This window comes from Grammomys surdaster, unplaced genomic scaffold (assembly GCF_004785775.1).
Source record: "Grammomys surdaster isolate TR1022 unplaced genomic scaffold, NIH_TR_1.0 126063, whole genome shotgun sequence".
Lineage (NCBI taxonomy): Eukaryota > Metazoa > Chordata > Mammalia > Rodentia > Muridae > Grammomys > Grammomys surdaster.
In genome coordinates this window covers 3,809,730-3,827,925 of record NW_021620873.1, presented here as the reverse complement: position 1 = coordinate 3,827,925, position 18,196 = coordinate 3,809,730, and the positions used below count along the sequence as shown (strand labels likewise).

At 45.4% G+C, this 18,196-nt stretch overlaps 1 protein-coding gene across 1 annotated transcript in view; it reads right to left on the bottom strand.

The window, feature by feature from the left end:
- Positions 1–4,093: 4,093 nt before the first annotated feature.
- Abcc12 (ATP binding cassette subfamily C member 12) overlaps positions 4,094–18,196 on the bottom strand; it is a 64,337-nt gene continuing 50,234 nt past the window's right edge. Inside the window, exons 23-30 of the mRNA XM_028755507.1 lie at positions 15,987–16,173; positions 11,563–11,652; positions 9,324–9,513; positions 8,716–8,875; positions 7,490–7,568; positions 6,469–6,582; positions 4,882–5,046; positions 4,094–4,772 (exon numbers count right to left, since the gene is read on the bottom strand). Of these exons, the coding sequence (XP_028611340.1) occupies positions 4,686–4,772; positions 4,882–5,046; positions 6,469–6,582; positions 7,490–7,568; positions 8,716–8,875; positions 9,324–9,513; positions 11,563–11,652; positions 15,987–16,173 (1,072 nt within the window). The 3' untranslated portion in view covers positions 4,094–4,685. The remainder of the gene's footprint in view (positions 4,773–4,881; positions 5,047–6,468; positions 6,583–7,489; positions 7,569–8,715; positions 8,876–9,323; positions 9,514–11,562; positions 11,653–15,986; positions 16,174–18,196) is intronic.

Here is an 18,196-nt window from a genome sequence, read left to right as displayed (position 1 = left end):
TTGCTCTCTGGTCCCTGGCCTGCTGTGAGAAGACCTAAGATGTTTCACTGTGCCTTCCACACAATGATAGACTGTGACCTAAAATAAGTCTTTCCTCTCTTAAACTATTTCTGCCATGTATTTTGAAACAGCCATAAGAAAAATAATTAATAAAGCAGGTTTTAGGATCAGCCTGAATGGTATTCAAATTCCAATAGTGGGATAATCTTGGTGACTGTATCAGTTCCTCAGTTTCTCCATCAGTAATATAATACCAGTACTGCTTATGCTGCAATAACAAAACACAATAGACTAGATAAGTTATAAACAGCAGATATCGATTGTTCATAGTTCTGGAGCTGATTAGCAGTACCAGATGGGGTTTTTTACATCAAGGATGTTGACTTTCTTGTGTCTTCCATGGTTAAAACGGTGAGCCAACTCTGTCAAACCTTTCTTGTACAGACACTAATTCCGTACAAGAGGTCTCTAATCTCCCTACAAGCCAGGGCTCTTAATATCATTGTACTTCTGATTAGGTTTCAAGGGGCATAAACTTCAGACCATGGCAGGTAGATATCCCTCAAAGAAATGGTAAGGATTCAATAAAGCATACCTACTTTGAAGACCACGGGCTAAGTCAGCATAGTCTGACCCTGGATGACAGTTCATTGAGAGTAAGAGGAGATGGTCGAGGGCTTTTATGGAAACCATCCTGTGCTCTGTTTGCCAACAACCACATTTCCAGAAGTTACCCCAACCCCGTGTGATCCTGACGATTGTCACCGTCTCTGAGCAGGCTGGGAGAATGGGCAAGAGAGTTTTGGAGCAAAGCCGCTAGAATCAGATTGGCCAGGGTTCAATTGCTACCTCTGTCCTCTCCTTCCTGTGTGCCTGGAGCTAAACTCCTCTCCTCAGAAATCCTCATTTTGTATTTCAAGGGATGAGGTAAGGATTAGGTGAAATGATTCATAAAAAACTGCTTGTCATGGTGTCTGGCACACTGCAGAGGCTCAGCAAACATCAGGATCAATATCAGTATTCTCTCCTGCCAGCACAACAGGAAGAGTATGGGCAGACAGGAGCCGCGGGGCATGAGTCATCACTTACAATGTCTGAGGGAGCCGCTACCCTGAACCTTGAAAAAAGCCTTCCTTGAAGTCATGAGCACATTGTCAGACTGACTTGGAGAGGGAAATCAGGCATCCTTCCCCCATGTAACAAGCCAGTTATGACAGCAATGGGCTCCCACGGCCACCAGGGATAGCCCAGTCATGCCATGTCATGTCAAAGGAGTTACTGGGTATATCCATCAAGAAGCCTTACAAACTGCCCAAAGTCCTGTGCCTTTAAGTTTGATGATACAAGCGTCCCTTTGCAGGAGGGCCGCAGTTGTCATAAAGCTGTCCATGAAAGGAATCACCTCACTTGTGTCTTTTTCACATCCTTTTGAGGGTGTCCCATCTGCAGATGGCAGGATTCTATGTAAATGCCTGTCAAGGGCTTTAACACACTTGACTAAGACCTCCACCTGGGCCCAAATGCACTGATTTTCGCTCTAGTGTAGCCTGCGGCCTGTCCAGACATCAGATGCAGAATGGCTGAGTGAAAGGAAACCATCAGCTTTTTGCCACAGTGGTTGTTGAATTGGGTGTTACTTACCCTTCTCGTTATTGTTATTCTCCAAAATACCTTGACATGAAGTAACTTAAGTAGGGATATGGTACATTAGAGGGGGAAACACATGGAAGTAGAAAGCAGAAGTAAAGAAGCCAGAATGCAGAGAGACAGTGAACTACAGCTCACAGCATGTTTCCTTTGTATGATTGTGGATCCCAACCCGGGGGTTGGTGACCCCTACATTTAGGGTTTTTCTATCACTATTAACTCAATCCAGAAACTCCTCCACTGTCATGCCCAGAGGTTTTCCTCCTAGATGATCTAGATCCTGTCAAGCTGATGATATTAACCATCTCAAATCTACCCTGTCAACTTGATATCCCTTTGATCCCTGGCCCCAACAGGCTCACCATCATTTCAATATGCAGAACGCATTCATTTCAACTTCAAACGTTCCCATAACTTTTGACAATTACAACACTGCTTAAAAAGTTCGCAGTCCGACTCTTCAGAGATTTAAGGCAATCTTTTAACTCTTAACTCTGAACCATACAATGCTGTACTGATTAGTCTTTACTGTCAGTTCAACATGACTTAAGAGCCACCTGGAAAGGGGGAACCTCAGGTATGAAATTGCCTTGGTCAGACTGGCTAACGGCAGTGTCTGTAATTGTAATCATCAATCACTTATATTGATTGATGATTGATGTGGGATGCTCCAACCCACTATGGACAACACCTTCCCTAAGCAGATGACCTGGCTCTAGGAGAAAACTACAGAAAGCAAGACAGAGATCAAGTTAATGATCTCTTTGAGTTTCCTCTTTGAGTTTCTTCCCTGACTTCCACCTATGATGGAAAACCCATACCAGGTGAACAACATTGCCAAGTTGCTGTGGCCTCTGGGTGCTGATCCTAGAGAAACACTTTCCTGAGCAGTTGTTTTTGAGCAGAAAACCCCTGCAACATCATTTTCAATTCATGCACTCTTTCAAATGAATTTGGTTTTCACATCTCTGTCATCTTTTATTTTTCTTTTCATTTTTTAGTGTCTTCATGGAGAGTACATATTTCTCTTTACTAGTTTTCCTTAATAATTACAGCTATTTTCAGCTGCCTTGTCTCCAGGTTTGAGCTCAGTTCTTTCCCCACCGGTAACCTGCACATTTTTTCATGTATTTCTGCTCATTTTTGTTGTTCTTTCTCACTATAGATACAGATGGGAGCAGAGAATAGTAACCATGCCACAGCCTGAATGTCACCCTTTCTTAAAATTCCTCCCATTAAGCAAATTAGTCCATTACTTTCTGATCCAGCCTCACCTGAGTTCTCAGGAGACACATAGAATGCAGCGACATGATTTGACTTTGCCTCTAGCCCAGTTCTCTGAACTTCCACATGCTGGCCCTCTACTGTGCTCCTTTCTGTTGGCAGTCTAGAATGTCCCATCAAGCATCCAGGCTCCCTCTAGTCCCAGATTCCAAACTCTTCCACATCCCTCCCACAAACCAGTTCCAAAAACCTGCAAATGACATGGTCAGGCCTATCGCTGAAGCAGTACCACTTCTAGGTTCTAATTCTCTGTATTATTTCCTTTTCTCATTGCTGTGGACAGAAGAATACTTGACAAAGCAACTTAAAGAGTCAAGAATTTACTTTTGGCTTATAGTTTAAGTGGATGCCACTCATCATGGTGGGGAAAGCACCGCAGCAAGAACATAAGGCAGCTGATCACAGTGTATCTTCAGTCAGGAAACAGACACGGATGAAAGCTGGTGCTCAACTACCTCTCTCCTTTTTATTCAGTCCAGACCTGTCCATGAACTGTTGCCATTCACATTTAGAGTGGGTCTTCCCACCTCAGTACCTACCTAATATAGAGTCTCCCTCATAGGCACCCCCAAGGCTTAGCTCCTAGATAAGTCTAGGCCCTGTCAAGTTGACAACTATTAAGAATCAACACAGACTGTCTGATGGAAATTCCTAGATTAATCTTCTACTGTGCTATTGAACTTGGAAGGCAGATATATCAGGCCTGCTGTGTTTCTTGAATGTTCCTAAGTTCTGGATGCAGGATAGTATGTGGCCAAGACTAGGAAGGAGCTTTATTGACCACACTGTGGCATGCCATACCTGAGGTGCAGTCTGGGGCTAGAAAGAAGTGCAGGGGACCTCATCAAACATCACAAGAACTCATCGTCCTCACCAGAAATATAAAAAGGGCATTCAATCCAAGTGGCAAATGTCACTCTGAGTTAGCAGTACTCACACTGGGGCTACTGGGCAGGTCTTTCCTCTGATCCTCCTAGAAGACCTTGAGGCTGGTGAACAACTGTACAGATTCATCACTGAACCAAGGGAGATGGCAGTGGGAGGCCCGTTAGAAGGCATCATTCAAAGACAGGCAACATCAGTCAAATAATTGCAAGGCAACATTTCAGGGTCGTTTGGTTTCTTATTGCATTTTAATGACTGATAAAGAAGATATAAAAATGTCATTTATTCAGAAACCCCAGTGTTTTGCTTTCTGGTTATTTTAACAGATCAACTGCAACATACAATATGATTTCTTTGGAAAAAAAAATCTCATGCCAAACACTATCATCAGTCTTCCATACTATAGATCTGTGTGGTTACTGCTTGCCACATAGTTAGTTAAGAGTGGGATGAAATTAAACAGAAAGAAAACCCTGCTCTCTTGTCTGGTAACAAAAGCGAGAAACGCTGTCACCTCCAGCCTTGGGCATTTTCCCATCTCCTTTGCTTTTACTGCTTTTGGACAGAAAGTTAGAATGTTCCTATTCTCGGGCATTATGTTGTATTCATGAGGACACATGAGGGACCCTTGGGGTTTTCAGAAGTGAGAGGCAGCTTCCAACCCACCAACTTTGTCTGCGCTCTTCACCATCCAGAACCAACCCTGAGTCTGCCAAGGGAGGTGACTAGAAGAGCAAGGGACACATCTCAGCCCCAGCTCACCCTGAGCTCCATGGGTGGGAGGGGCTGTGGCCAGGGCTGCTTGACTCCGCCTTCGGGCTTCTACTCTCACACATCCATCGCCTCCTCTCAAATCAACCACAGGACGTTTACAGTCCAACTTCTGCGGCTAGTAACATCGCAAATGCAGAGTCAGGCTTCTCAGCAAGGACTTCAGGCTTGTCAAACTCAATCACCTGAAAATCAGAGAAGAACTGAAGTTTTCAGAGAAAGAAAATGTCCACACCACATAGCCCTAATGGGGGAAGACTTTGAAGAGGGGACAACAACCAGAACTTCCTGCACCTTCCCATTTTCCATGACTAGGACAAGGTCACAGTTGAGAACCGTGTTTAAGCGATGAGCAATGGTCAGCACCGTGCAGCTTTTGAAGGCCTCTTTTATGGTGCTCTGAACAAGGGTGTCTGTCTTGGAATCCATGGAGGCAGTAGCTTCATCAAGGAGAATGATCTGTTAAGAAAGAAGCACTATAAAAGCCAAAGCTGTGCAAAGAGGAAAATATATAGCCTTGGATCTAAGAACTTGAGAATCCTGCAATACAGACCGAGGAAGCCCCCCCCCCACTGCTTTTTCCAGCATCTGAGGTAGCATTCCTCAGTCCAAGACCTTTCCTGACACCACATCTGCAGCTCTCTCTGACTCTGCTGCTTGTTTCTTAGAGAGACACATAGGAATATGATCGATACTAGACCCGTCAGATCCAAAACAATTCTCCTATTTCAAGATCTTTAATGTCCTCATACAAGTTTGGGGTACATGACAAGGAAACCATTTTGGAGTTAAGAGGAGCATCATTCTGCTTGCCAAAGTGCTATTTGGATTTTACAGTTTGAAAGTTTAACCTCAACACCTAGCTAGATTAACCTCACCAACTTACCTAATTTCCTCACAAGTGAAGGGTCCAGGTCTTACATAAAGCCACAGAGCTACTTCACAGTGAGTAGTGTTACCACTGGTCTTAAATAGTTCCTCTTTCCTTCTAGTGGACATCTCTTAAAACCCACACAGCACATTCACCATTATGAACACTTGGCTAATAGGATTTCTTTCTTTTTCTCAATTGTTACGTTTATATGTATGTGTCTATGTATGGGTACATTCATACATACATAAAAGTGCAGACAGAGTCCAGACGAGGGTATCAGATACCCTGGAGCTAGGTGGAGTTACTGGCTGTTGTGAGCCACATGATGTGAATACTGGGAATGGAACCCAGATCCTTTGGAAGGGTAGCAAGCATTCTTAGCCACTGAGCCCCCTCTCCAGCCCCCAAAAATGGGATTTGTTAGAGAGAGAGAGACAGAGAGAGAGAGAGAGAGAGAGAGAGAGAGAGACAGAGAGACAGAGAGAGAGACAGAGAGAGAGACAGAGAGAGAGAGAGAGAGAGAGACAGAGAGAGAGAGAGAGAGAGAGAGAGCTGGCATTTTCCATCTTCTTTTTCAGAATTAGTAAGTAAGGCTGGTTAAGTCACTCGGGAAAGTACATATAAATTTCAAATCTTATATGCTAGCATTCTGGTGGCTTTCTTGGATGTCCTAGGTACTTGCCTGAGGATTCAGAATTATTCAGGGACAAGGGGGAAAAGTTGAGAGGATATTTTTCAAATTCAAGCCTCCTGGAAGTGGAGAGAATACGTAATGGAGACCTCCCAAGGCGAAGCCCAGATAAGGAAGGCGAGGCTCCAGAAAATGGCTGTTATTTTTCAATTTTTACCCTCACAACTTTGTCTTAAGAGAAAGTGATCGGTTTTTAAATTACTGCAGTGCTCTGTCTGTGCTGAGAGACAAACGCGTGTCTCTGCCTCCCGGATTGAGCGGCACTGCAGGGAATATCCAAAATTTGACCAATCCATTTTCCAAGCTGTTTCCTTACTTTTGAATTACGGAGAAGTGCCCGGGCCATACAAAGCAGCTGGCGTTCCCCTACTGAGAAGTTTTCCCCGTTTTCTGTGACTTCTGCCTGTAATTTCTCTGGGAGTTTCATTATCTATAAAACACAGAAAATGACACATTTATCTGGTGACTTATAAAATCATCCTGTATCATCTTATTGATTGCCCCTCCCCCCTCCTCTTGCATTCATCAGCTTGCTTTATTTTACAATGGGAAAGAAAGTACAAAATAGCAATCATTTCAATATTGCAAACAAGCAGCAGGGAGGGCCAGGGTGAGGGAGGCGCTAATAATATAAAGCCACTGTGACTCACCATAAAGGACAAATCACCCATATACTTCTAGGGAACACTTAAGCAAATGGAAATGGCCTGTGGTGTTGCGACTTTTCATGGATAAAGCACAGAGGAGATGGAAGAGTTTTCCAGAAGACTGAGACAAAGTCTTTCTATCCATAACAACAGACTAAAAGGGCTCTGGGGCTACTGACCTTAGTGCTTAACTGGACAAGGTCTTATGTCCTAGAACTCAAACCCACCACACTTGCAGTCCCAGAACAAGCTACATTCTTCCATCATTCTTCAGCTCGTCCGTTCTGATAAAGTCAGTGAGGCCATTAGACCAAATCATCGGGCTATCCATCACTCTGGACACCAATGGACCTGGGTTCGAGTCTCCATCCTGCTACTCACTGACATGGACACATTACTTCTTTGAGCTTTAATTTTGTCATCTCAAAAGTGAAGAATAAGAGCACCAGCCTCCGAGGGCTATGCAGAGGACCAAGGGAGATGACGCATGTCGAGCGGTGGTCTGGATCAGCCAGAGAGCTAACAGATAGCACTGTGGCTGGTTTGGAGAATCAGGAGCAAGGAAGGATTGAACTTTACTGACGTATGTCGCTCCTGCAAATAAGCCTGGCCAGGCGCTGGCCCTAGGGACAGGTATCTGGGGCAGTGGTGTTGGGAAGGGACACGTGCCGGACAGCCCCAGGGACTTACCGTGTCTCTCATGAATGTCCTCTCCAAAACATGCCAGAGCATCTCATCAGTGTGACTCCCCAGGGGATCCAAGTTGTACCTGCAGTGAATCAGAGGAAAGCTGGATCCTCAAGGGCAATGCAATGGAGAGCAAGAAGAAGATGGGGGACCGCAAGGAGACGTGATATCTGAAAGCCCTTAGTGGCCCCCAGATACTGTAAAGGGTAAGGACACATTCTCTTCCCTGTAGCCTATTGGGAGACAAGAAGAGATGGGATGGGAAGAGCCGCCCAAGACCAAGGACCTACAACTCTGTGCTGGAGCAGAGACCTCGGAGACAGGCAGGAGTGAGAAACTCCACCAGGAGGCAGAGCAAACACAGCCACACCACGGTCCACTGCATCCGTGCAGAGCAGAGCAGTTGTAGGCAAAGAGAGAACAAGAGAAAGAAGCTTGGCCCAGCATCCCTTTCAGCCTCAGCACCAAGAAGCAGGCTCCAGATTCCAGGCCCCACTGAGGGATGTGAACTGAGTGTTTCGAGACACGTATTGCATCACTCATGTGATCAACTTTAAGTAGGCCGTCTCCCTACTTCATCCAGTGTCCAATGAGAGGACTTTTCCATTTCCCTGGACCAGCTCAGACACTTGGATGCCCCTGTGTTTAGACACAAGATCTTGAGCCTGTATAAGTCACAACCTTCATCTTCTTATACTTGATCAGCTTCTGTTCTGTAGTGGGAATGAATTAATGCACTTGCCAAAAGCCTGCTGCACACACAGACCAGGGAACCACTTAGTTCACTGTGCACTCTGGGGTGCTTTTGAGAATGGTCATTGCTAAGCCTGGTGCAATGCTGGAACACAGCCATAAACCAGGACTGTTTGGGCCAACTGTGCTATCTGCTCACTCTGTGTATAATAAAATCATGAATAATAGTATTACTAACATTATTAAAACAATTAATATCACTACTAATTATATGTTGGTGCTAATAATGTAATGATATGATGATGTTATATTAATAATGATATAATGTTTTAATAATGTAGTTTCTGAAATACCAGTAAGTCTCAGAACGCTGTTCCCCAGCTCCTTCCAAAGCTTTCCTAAAAGCCAAACACCAGCAGTCCAGTTCCCTGAGCTAAGACTGCCAAGAACAGCCACGGCCTAGCAATTTCTCAGCTACTGGTTGGCTCAGTGTCACTGTCTCCAAACAGGAATGCACGATGACTGAAAACAGCTACCTTACTGTACCTACAAACAGGACAGGATCCTGGGGGATCATGGTCAGCTTGGTTCGGAGGTCTTCCAGACCCACAGTGCAGATATCCACCTCGTCAATGAAGATGGTACCAGAGGCTGGTTCCACCAGACGAAACAGAGCCATGCCCAGAGATGATTTTCCTGGGGACAATAAGAGCAGGAACACTGAATCCAACACCAGCTTTTGCCTCCATCATGTCCAAGCATTTAATTAAGGGGATTTTTTTAATGCAATGAAACTGAATTCATGTGGATGACTCTGCAAGGCAGACATCAGTCACGCTGGGGGACCAGGCTGCCCTAACACCATTAACCTGCTGGTCCTAGCAGAGGCCTTTAGCATACAACTCATCTTCTGGGCCTCATCTCTTCAGAATTATTCTCATTTAATTAATCCAAAAACTACTGTGTATTTGCTGCCAACTCTCCACACCCGTTCAGCCTGAAACCCTAATTTACAGTAAAGAGATTTAGGGGAAAAATAACAATCCAGCTCTCGTGCATGTCGCTCTGATGTGGCTTAATGGGCACATGGAAAGCAAACTCAAACAAACAACCCCAAAGAAACAGACGCAGAGTCTGTCCTCACCAGAGCCTGTTCTTCCCACAATCCCAACTGTCTGCCCACTTTGGATGTTCAAGTTCAGCCCATCAAGAACAAGAGGGGTGTTGTCTCTGTATCTCATCCGGTAGTCCTTGAAAGTTATCTCTCCACGGCTCGGCCAGTCTTTGGGACAGGTCCCCACTTTGAAGGAGTGAGTGTGTTCAGGAACACAAGTCTGAAAAGCAGAATTAGAACCATTGACCAACTTGATAGCCACTGGTTTGACTTAACTCACTAATTCCACAGCTGTACCAGTGCCTGTGGTGGTAAATGAGACCCATAACCCTGTACTCAAGAAACATGACTTCTGATCAGCCTGAAGCTACACATGCATAATTATAACATTCAGGAAGCGGATGCAGGAGGATTGAGAGTTACAGGACAGCATGGGGTACATGAAACACTCCTCACAAAGAAAGCGGGTCACATTTCAATGGGGGTACATTAGGTAATACAAGAGAGTATTGTGGGCTGGATGTGGTAGTGCACACCTTTAATCCCAGCACTCAGGAGGCAGAGATAGTGGGGTCTCTGTGAGTATGAGGCCAGCAGGTCTACAAAGTGAGTTCTAGGACAGCCAGGGCTACAGAGAGAAACCCTGTCGCAAAACACAAAAACAAAAATGAAACAAGAAGAGTATTGTAATAAAGCATAAAAAATGACTTATATGGCAGGTGGCAGCAAGCAAAACGAAACCATTTAAGGGCTGACGAAAGCATCTCTGAGGGTACGATACTAGAACTGAGGCCTGGAGTACAGAAAGAATGACAGCTACGATGACTTCTGTCCAGAACCTTCCAACAAGTAAAACAGAGAATTGCACAGGCCTGGTGGCCACAACAACCTTGAATAACTCCAGGAATATAAAGGAAAGTCATGTAAACCTGGGGCCTAATGAAGGGTGGATAATGTAAATGGGAAAGCAAGAGATAGCTCGCACTGGGCCTTACAGGCATGGGCTGGTTATCAGCACAATGACCTTGAAGCTGTAGGACAAATCCAGGGTGACAAAAGTCATCATGGTGCTAAGAACAGAAAGATGACAAAGAATGCAGAATGCCAAGTTCAAAGATCTTTAGATATCAGCAGAAAAATTAAAATAAAAAACAAAACATTGAACTTCTTTTTCTTCATAAGCATCCCTAAAACCTCACAACCTAAAGAATCTAAAGGCTCAGTTAGAAGACCAGCCTTTCATTTCATGTTATGACAGCTTTCCGAGCAAAGAGGGGTCCCTGGTGGAGCGTCAGGCCAGCCCAGGCCTCTAGTCAATAAGTAACCTCAATGAGCTGAGAAAAGAGTTGCGTTCTAAGAGGACATTTTAACCCCCTAGAACGTATGGAATTAAAAATAAACATATTTTTTAAAGAAACCAAGTCCGCACTAGCCATGTCTTCAGTTTAATGAATCTGTTTATTTTATGCCTTAAATGTCTGTCGTATTTGTGAATATGTGCTTGAGCTTCCAATTTAAAATGTACACTTGAATAATTAGTTTAAATGCGATTTTAATTCAAACACTTTCCGCTCATATAAGAAATGGTCATGGGGATTTCAAGCCTCTCGACATTCACAGTGAGACTTACACACACCAGGAAGGCCTGTGTGTTAAGTAGATCGTAGAGGCATTTTAAAAGAGAAACCAGATGTGCAGAACTCTAAATGTTTTAGGGTGTTACATTAAGCTCCCAAGTGGGACCAAACACTGACCAAAGGCCCAGAGAAGTGACTGCTAGGTTTAGGTAGACTTCTTTTCTCAACACATTTGTAATTCCCACACTGCACCAGAAAGCATTCATAGGAAGCAGTGAAGTAATCTTCTTTTGCTATTTTTAACTTTGATCAAATATTAATTTTCAGAAACCAAAGCAAGCCACCAAATTTGGGTTTGGATTGTGGATTCAGGTTGTAAGTGGGTGGGTGATAGATCAGAGTCCAGTTACTAAAAAGATCCCATCACAAACTGAAAAAAGAGGAAAAGAGTAAAAAGGGAGGGGGGCTGGAGAGATAGCTCAGTGGTTAGGAGTGTGCACTGCTCTTCCAGTGGACCAGAGTTTGATTCCCAGCACCCACACTGGGTGGCTCACATTTATAACTCCACCCAACATGTCTGTCCTCCACGGGCATGTATACACACACACACACACTCATTCACACAGAATTTAGATAAATCCTTAGAAAAACATCAAGACATGCCAAGTTCCCGCTGTTCCCTCATTCCTTACCAAAATGTACTCCCTCAGTAGCTCTGCGGAGGTGAACTTGGCTTGGGTCTCTGTTCCTGTTCGCACACACACTTGAAGCAGTCCACTGAGCTGTTGGGAAGAAACAGGTAGCTAGCTACTGGGGGCCCCTTTTCCTCCCTTAGTCCCTGCTTTTGCACCTTTCTGGAGGGCCTTCCACTTCAATTACTGCTGGGCTCAGGCAACATGCAAAAGAGTCTGGCAGTCCCAGCCAGGCTCACAGAAGGCCACATTTCCTATTGGGATGTTTCGAATTTAAACACTTCCTTTGTGTTTTAAAACAAATGGTATTTACATTTTCTCTCTCACTCCAGATGGTGAAAATCATCCCACCACCTTGATCACTCCTGCGAGCCAGTCCCCACTGCCATGGAGAGGAGATGCCTGCTGAGAGCCCAATTGTGAAGGCTTGGCTCCTGGCTGCCACCTGGTGGGGCCCTAAACCCTGCCACCCCACCCCCGCACCTTAACCCATCACATCCGAGACAGAAAGGCAACTGAAAACCTCCAACAATAGCCAGAGGAGCACTACACACACCTGCTCTGGATGTAAAACATTGGGGTACAGATCCGGGGAAATGGTTTGCCAAGGAACTCTTGTTAAGCCATGGTCTCCTAGAATCTAACTCCAGTTTCTGAGTGCAAGTCATAACTGGGGCAGGTGGTAGTATGCCTTCTCCCCCAATGCAAAGGATATGTCTGTACCCAAAATCTCTTGAACCCAAGAACGTTAGGACCTCGGAGAGCTCCTTGGCAGCCGTGATTAAGCACCCTGCCTACCTCGTTGGGTCCTACCGGTGCCCTAATGAAAGACAAGGGAAAGATCCATAAGATAAAGGGGAAAGAAGACAGAAGCAGAAGTTAGACCAGCACCGTTCCAACCTCTGGAGATGCCCCCAACCTCTGGTAAAAAGCACAGTCCCTGACTTATGACAGCTGGTCAGAATGAGAATGCACAATGCTTCCGAGAAGGCCACAGGTACAGTCTGCTAAAGACAAGACAATCAGCTCCTAAGTGCCTAGCAGCCCACCTAGGTCTAGAACTCTCACCTTGGTTCAAACGCAGACCTAAGCAAGTTCGGGTTCAGCACTGCACCTGTGGTGTCACTTAGCACCCTTTTCCTGCCCTGTGGTGTTGCACACCAGTCTCTCATCCCTCTGTGGGGGGCTCCTCTATTCGAAAGTGAAGCTTCGCCACTTTGATTCTGTGTTCTCCAGACAGGACTGATGTCAAAGGGCCCACAGCCAGCTGGAGAGCAAGCGCTAACACACCTCAGCGAATGCAATCTCTTCTCTGGCTCTGCAGGGGTGTTTGGCAACCAAAAGTGTGTCCTTAGTTGAGGCAAGCTGGTTTTAGACCAATTAAGGCAAACCTTTCATCAGCTTGATATTTAAGAGGCAACAAGGAAGATATCCACTACCAATGGGGGAAACTGGTTACCCAAGGAACATTCGCTTTCCCACCTCAGAGCACTGAGGATGTCTCTGTTAGGTCCAAAGGAAGCTCCAGCTCCCCAAACCCCAGAAGGCAGTCCAAATATGCAGAAATGAGCTCAACCTGGATTATAGGAGGATTTCTGATGGTTGGATAAGAAGCCAGCATTTCTCAGGAACTTGTGAAATTGGTTCCACATTTACCAAAAGGAGTCATTTCCCTTAAATATGGCTACCTGTGGTACCTATTAGCATACTAAGGCCCATGCTGGCATCCCAGCTCCCTCAGAATCACATGTGCCTGCTGCACATTTTAAAGTCAGTCATAGCCTTCCAGCCCTTTGCCCTCGCTCTATCCCCTTAACTTCCTCCAGCTCATGTCTCTCATACCTGCAATAAAAAACCTTCCCTTTAGCCATCCCATAGGGTGGCCATGTCATCAGTTTATACACTGTCTATAGCCTCCACCCAAACACACTATTAAAATGGTACTAGGGGTGTTTTCAAAAAGAAGACTTTCCACATTCAGGAGCTGGGGGAGATCCCAATGCATAAGCGTCACATATTTCTGCCAGAGAGCATCAGATGAAAGTCTTCCCTGATGGAAGCAAAAGACTGGAGTTAGATTCTAGGGGATCGTGGCCTAATGAGGGTTCCCTTGGCAAATCATCTCCCCTGATCTGTACCCCACTTTTTTACACCCAGAGCAAGTGTGTACAATGGTCCTCTGGCATTGTGAGAAGGGGGCCACAAAGAAGCAGCCTGGTGGTGGTCTGTCTAGAAACAACTGCTTCTATGGACCCATCCATGCCTTTCCTTGCAATTTCAAATATGCACATTTCCCCTACATGCATGTACAAGAGCATGTGTGCATACACACACACATCCTTCTGTAAAGAAATTAAGCTAACAGCCTGAGGAATATATATGGGGCTCTAAGAATATTACTCTAGAGGAAAACAAAGCCAAACACTTTACTTCTAGTGTTTAGTACCTATAGGCCCATTCCTGCTTTAGGAAAGGGAAGCAAGTGTATTTTTTTTTTAAAAAAATTTTACCCCCAGCACCTGAAGAGTTAGAGAATATTCCAGGAGTCACGAAGCCACACCATGAAAAGCCAAACCATTCTCCTCTCATTAAATACAAATGAGTGGAGAGATATAAACAAGCCAAGAGCAGGAAAAAAGCAAGAACTGGATAAACAAGAGGAAAAACCGATCCTGGAGAAAATAAAACAAGGAGACAAAAGGGTTTCGGTTGTGGGCTTGGGGGTTTTTTTGGAGGGGAGAAAGAGCTGATAATCTGATAATTAGTATTAATATTCTTAGAAAAATAAGAACGTCTTTCAGTCATTTAAAAATGAGTCTCTAAAGACTGAAAGAATGAGGGCATGTGAAAACTTGATTCACAAGGACATGGTTGCCACACTGAAAATTTAAAAAAAAAAAAAAAATGGCTGAATCACGAAGCTGAGGGAAATTCCCAGAACACAAAGCAGAAGGAAACTGTCCAAATGAGGAAACAAAAGAAGGAGACTGGGGCCCAGGGGATGGCTCAGAGCTTTAGAGCTCTGGCTGCTCTTCCAGAGAACCTGGGTTTGTTTCCTAGCACCCACATGTTGGCGCACAGCCGCCTGTTAACTCTACTTCTGGAGCTCCAGTGCCCTCTTCTGGCCCTTGCAGGTACTGCACTGCGCGAGGTCCACAAACGTACATGCAAGCAAAGCTGCCATACATGTGACATAAAAATAAATAAGGAGGGAGAGCATTTTCTGAGTTGAGAAAAGATTGGACTTTCATCAGAAAGGACCCAGAGTCTGACACTGTGGGACATGAAGGAGCACATTGGAGCATGTCTGTGATCCCAGCATGGGGAGCCCAAGGCAGGACACACTCAAGCTTGGGCCCCATAGCAAAACTTTGCTGCAAAAATAAACAAGTAAATAAATAAGCCTGGGTTAGAGAGATGTCTCAGAGGTTAAGAGCACTGGTTACACTTCCAGAGGTCCTGAGTTCAGTTCCCAGCAACCACACGGTGACTCACAACCATCTATAATGAGATCTGGTGCCCCCCTCTGGTGTGCAGGCATACTTGCAGGCAGAACATTGTATACATAATAACTAAATTTTTTTAAAATATAAATATACAAATAAACTATTTATTTATATACTACTTATATACTCTACTATATTAAGTAGAATATGTTTTAAAAGATCCACATTCAAAAAAAAAAAAAATCTGTCCTAAAATTCCAGAGCACAGAGAGAAGGGACTCAATGGAGAAAGTTCCCAGACAGGACACTGGGAAGCACATTCCCAGAAACAAGATTCAGGAACCAACCTTAGCCTAAATCATGGCCCATGCTCTCATTTTCCTCATCGGCAAAGTGAGACTTGCAGAAACATCACGGTCTCGTTTAGAGCACTGAAGGGAGTCATTTACTGTTCCTGAAGGACAGGGGAATGCTGTGTCCTCGACTCCTGCATTATTATTGAGATCCAAGCATCCAAGAGCCAGTTTGGAGCTTTACTCACCTCTCCTGGTCACACTATGAAGCAGCTGTGTGACTTAGGGGTGAGGTGGACTGGGGCTCCACACCTTGGCCCAAACCAATCATTGTGCTCCCACCAAACCAGTAAATAGTTCTTGGATTCAGCAAGAATAAACCTGAGTGTTTGTTGAGTAGTAAAGGGAAGAAATGTAATCCGCTGTTTCCGTCCTCTTCTTATGGATCGCAGAGAGGTTTGTCACCCACTGCACAACAATGTGGACAGTATCACAAAGGGAGACAAAACCAAGAGTCAAGACCCAGAGCTGTGCCCGAGGCCACCCAGCTGCCCCAAACATCAACGGTGTGCATGCTCAAAGCTCTGTCTTCCTTAACCCTCTGTTGAGTCTCCTGTTGTGTCCATTTAAAAACTCGCCCTTCTAACACGCTATAGGCCAAGCTCAGCCAAGCACCAGCGGTTACCTGGATGATGTAAGACAATGACAAGCCTTTGGATGAGGCACTGATTGAAGAAAAACTCAGGGTCACCAGCAAGGCCACAACAAAGGTGACAATGTTCATGAGGATGTCCATTCTGAGAGCAAACCACCTGAGAGCACAGTTGAAGTACAGGAGGTGGCTGGAGTTCTCATCGTTGAGAATCTTAAACCTAAAGTCAAAAAATCAGAGGAAACAAGAGCTCGGGTTTCTGTGACCATTTGACAGGAGATTGGAGCTCCTAACAGAACGACTTCCCACAAGGTGACTATTACAAAAATGAACACATACACCCAGCCCCTGCTGCTACCACAGGCATCTTTGATTTGCACACATTCGGAGAAATTTCATGTATCAGTCGACAAGGGTGCTAAGTGGGCCTTCTCTTTCTCTCCCAGAGCCCACAGCCAAGAACAAAACTGCAGAAAACCTCACTCTGTAGCTTTGCAGACCTTGCGGAATCCGTAAATGGCTACTCTGATCTTTAAGAGAGCAGTAGCCAATGGTGGTGGTGGTAGATTAGCAAGAGAGGGCTTTGGCCTCCTCCCCCATCTCCCCTCACCAAGATCAAGATCATCATTTGAGCCTGGCAGAGTGGCACACATCTGTGATCCCAGGACATGGAAGGGTAAGGCAGAAGGATCAGAAGCCCAAGCCTAGCCTGGACTCCATGGCAAGATCCCATTTCAAAACCAACCAACCAATCAAATCACTGCTTAAAAAGCTGTGAGGCAGGGCGGCAGGAGGGATCTCTTCAAAGACAGGAAACTGATATCTTGTGTCCCTATTGCATGTCCACTGGATTCCAGGACTTTGCATGGGACAGAATTACAGGAAAATGACATAGCAAGTGCATCCAAGACAAGACCCAACCCAACCCATTGCCACTCGTTCCCCAGACATAAGCAGGGTGCATCCTGATAGTCCCTTCAGTTTAGCTGAATGTACAGAGTGAATGTGGCATTCAAGCTGCCTCTGTTACAGGGTGCGAAAAGGCTGCCACCGCTATAGAATGCAGTGGGGTGCTGCCCAGCAGAGTGCTCCAGAAGTTCAGAAAATACACAGCAAACAGCAATGCCAGGCAGAGCTGGCATTGAGCTGTTGGGGCGGGTCTTCATCATGACATACTGCATCTGTATAGTGAGATGGATCAACCCAGAAGAGCAGCAGGAAGGGGAGAATGGCTGGGGTATGAGTAATCACCTGGTAATGCCCCTTCCCTAGTTCTCCCTGTGGGAGCTTCAGAGAACCGGGACCAAAGAGAAGAAGATGTTTAAAAGCAGAAACAGAATGCCTCCCAACTACAAACTATTCCCAGCACTTGCTAGCATACATGCACTCAGATAGGTGTGCACACAGAGCACAGCCTGCCTGCCTGCCTGCCTGCCTGCCTGCCTGCCTGCCTGCCAGCCATACCGAGCTTCCAGGCAGAAAGTATCAGAGACTGATATTTTAGGTAAGTTATGAGAGACATCTCATTCCTTGGCCCAGGAATGGGCCCTTGACCCAGTGGGAAGGACACTTGTAGGGACACTCGGTGGGAACCTGGGGAAGAAAAGGAACGCCTTTTCGAGAGTAAATCCCTAAGGAGACACAGGGCTCCCACACACTGTCACACCTATTTTGTTTCCATTCTGATTACTGTTTGTGTTTTATCTTGTTTGTACCAGGGCTTGGTCAGAATACTTTCCCAAATACCACAATCTTTCTACTAGCGAGGTGGAAAGTACAATACATATCAGAAGCTAAAGCTCTCCCAAAGGCAAGTGCTACAAGGACAGAGACCCTGTCAGTCACACGAGAGGCTAAGCTGGCTATAGGAGACTCTTCTTGGAGGAGAAACTGTGGAGAAACAAGTGTTCGTCTGTTTTGTTTGTCAAAGGGCAAAGAGTTGAATGGCTCTATGGACACTCTTCATGATCAGTACACCAGCAGTGTCTGTGTGACGCAGGACTCTAGACAAATGGAATCAAGAAGCAAACTAATAGACAGGCAATGGCGGCACATGTTTTTAATGCCAGTACTCGAGAGGCAGTGGAGGACAGATTTCTGAGTTTGAGGCCAGTTATCCTACAAGAGTAATCTCCAGGACAGCCAGGGCTACACAGAAAAACCCTGTCTCTATTTAAAAAGGAAAGGAGAGGAGAAGAGGGGAGGGGAGGAGAGGAGAGGGGAGGGGAGGGGAGGGGAGGGGA